The 866-nt window shown below is 60.5% G+C and overlaps 1 protein-coding gene across 1 annotated transcript; it reads left to right on the plus strand.

Annotated features, from left to right (window-relative positions):
- Positions 1-66: 66 nt before the first annotated feature.
- On the plus strand, positions 67-791 carry EMH_0000140 (uncharacterized protein; the record flags this gene model as incomplete). Its single annotated transcript, XM_038022215.1, has 2 exons — positions 67-513; positions 720-791. The coding sequence occupies 2 exons, from the start codon at positions 67-69 to the stop codon at positions 789-791; spliced, it is 519 nt and encodes a 172-aa protein (XP_037878069.1).
- Positions 792-866: the final 75 nt, after the last annotated feature.

The raw sequence follows: 866 nt of genomic DNA on the forward strand, positions 1-866 counted from the left end.
CAGCAGCAGCAGCAGCAGCAGCAGCAGCAGCAGCAGGCTCTACAGCCTGCGTTTTATATGGGGTTGATGCGCGTGCTCTGCCACCTGCAGCAATTCCACGTGTCTGCTGCAGCAGCAGCAGCAGAAGAGGGAACAGCAGCAGCAGCAGGGCAGCACGGAGGGAGACTACTGAAGGAGAGCTACAACTCAAGCCTGCTGCTGCTGCAGCAAGCAGCAGCAGCAAATCCTGCTGTTGCTGCTCAGCTTGTCCTCGCCTTCTTCCAGCTGCTGTGTGAGGTCTCTGCTGCACGAGCAGGGGAGAGTGCCAGCAGCAGCAGCAGCAGCAGCAGCAACAGCAGCAGCAGCAGCAGTAGCAAGAGCAGCAGCAGCAGCAGCAGCAGCAGCGCCAAGGCCAGAACACCCGTGTCTCCTCCCTCTGCAGCAGCAGTAGCAGCAGCAGCAGCAGCAGCAGCACGAGATGAATCATCAGCAGGAATAACCAGCAGCATGCTGAAGTCTTTGCTGCAGCAGCTTGTGCGGCTGCTGGTGCCTCCTGTGCACCGCAGCAGCAGCAGCAGAAGCAGCAGCAGCAGCAGCAGCAGCAGCAGCAGCAGTGAGTTGCATGCAGCAAGGCCTGGCCTCAACGCGCTGCTGTTTCTGTGTGCTGCACACCCAGCAGCAAGAGAAGCAGAGCAGAGCCCCGTTCCTTTATGTAGATCTCTGCTGCTGCTGCTGTCTAGGCGCACCAGCAGCAGCAGCAGCAGCAGCAGCAACAGCAGCAGCAGCAGCAGCAGCAGCGGGGTGATAGTTGATTGGGAGCAGCTGCTGCAGCTGTTGCCGTTGTCTGTAGCGGGGGACAGCAGCAGCAGCAGCAGCAGCAGCAGCAG

Source organism: Eimeria mitis, genomic scaffold (assembly GCF_000499745.2).
Source record: "Eimeria mitis Houghton genomic scaffold, Emh_scaff12233, whole genome shotgun sequence".
Classification (NCBI taxonomy): Eukaryota; Apicomplexa; class Conoidasida; order Eucoccidiorida; family Eimeriidae; genus Eimeria; species Eimeria mitis.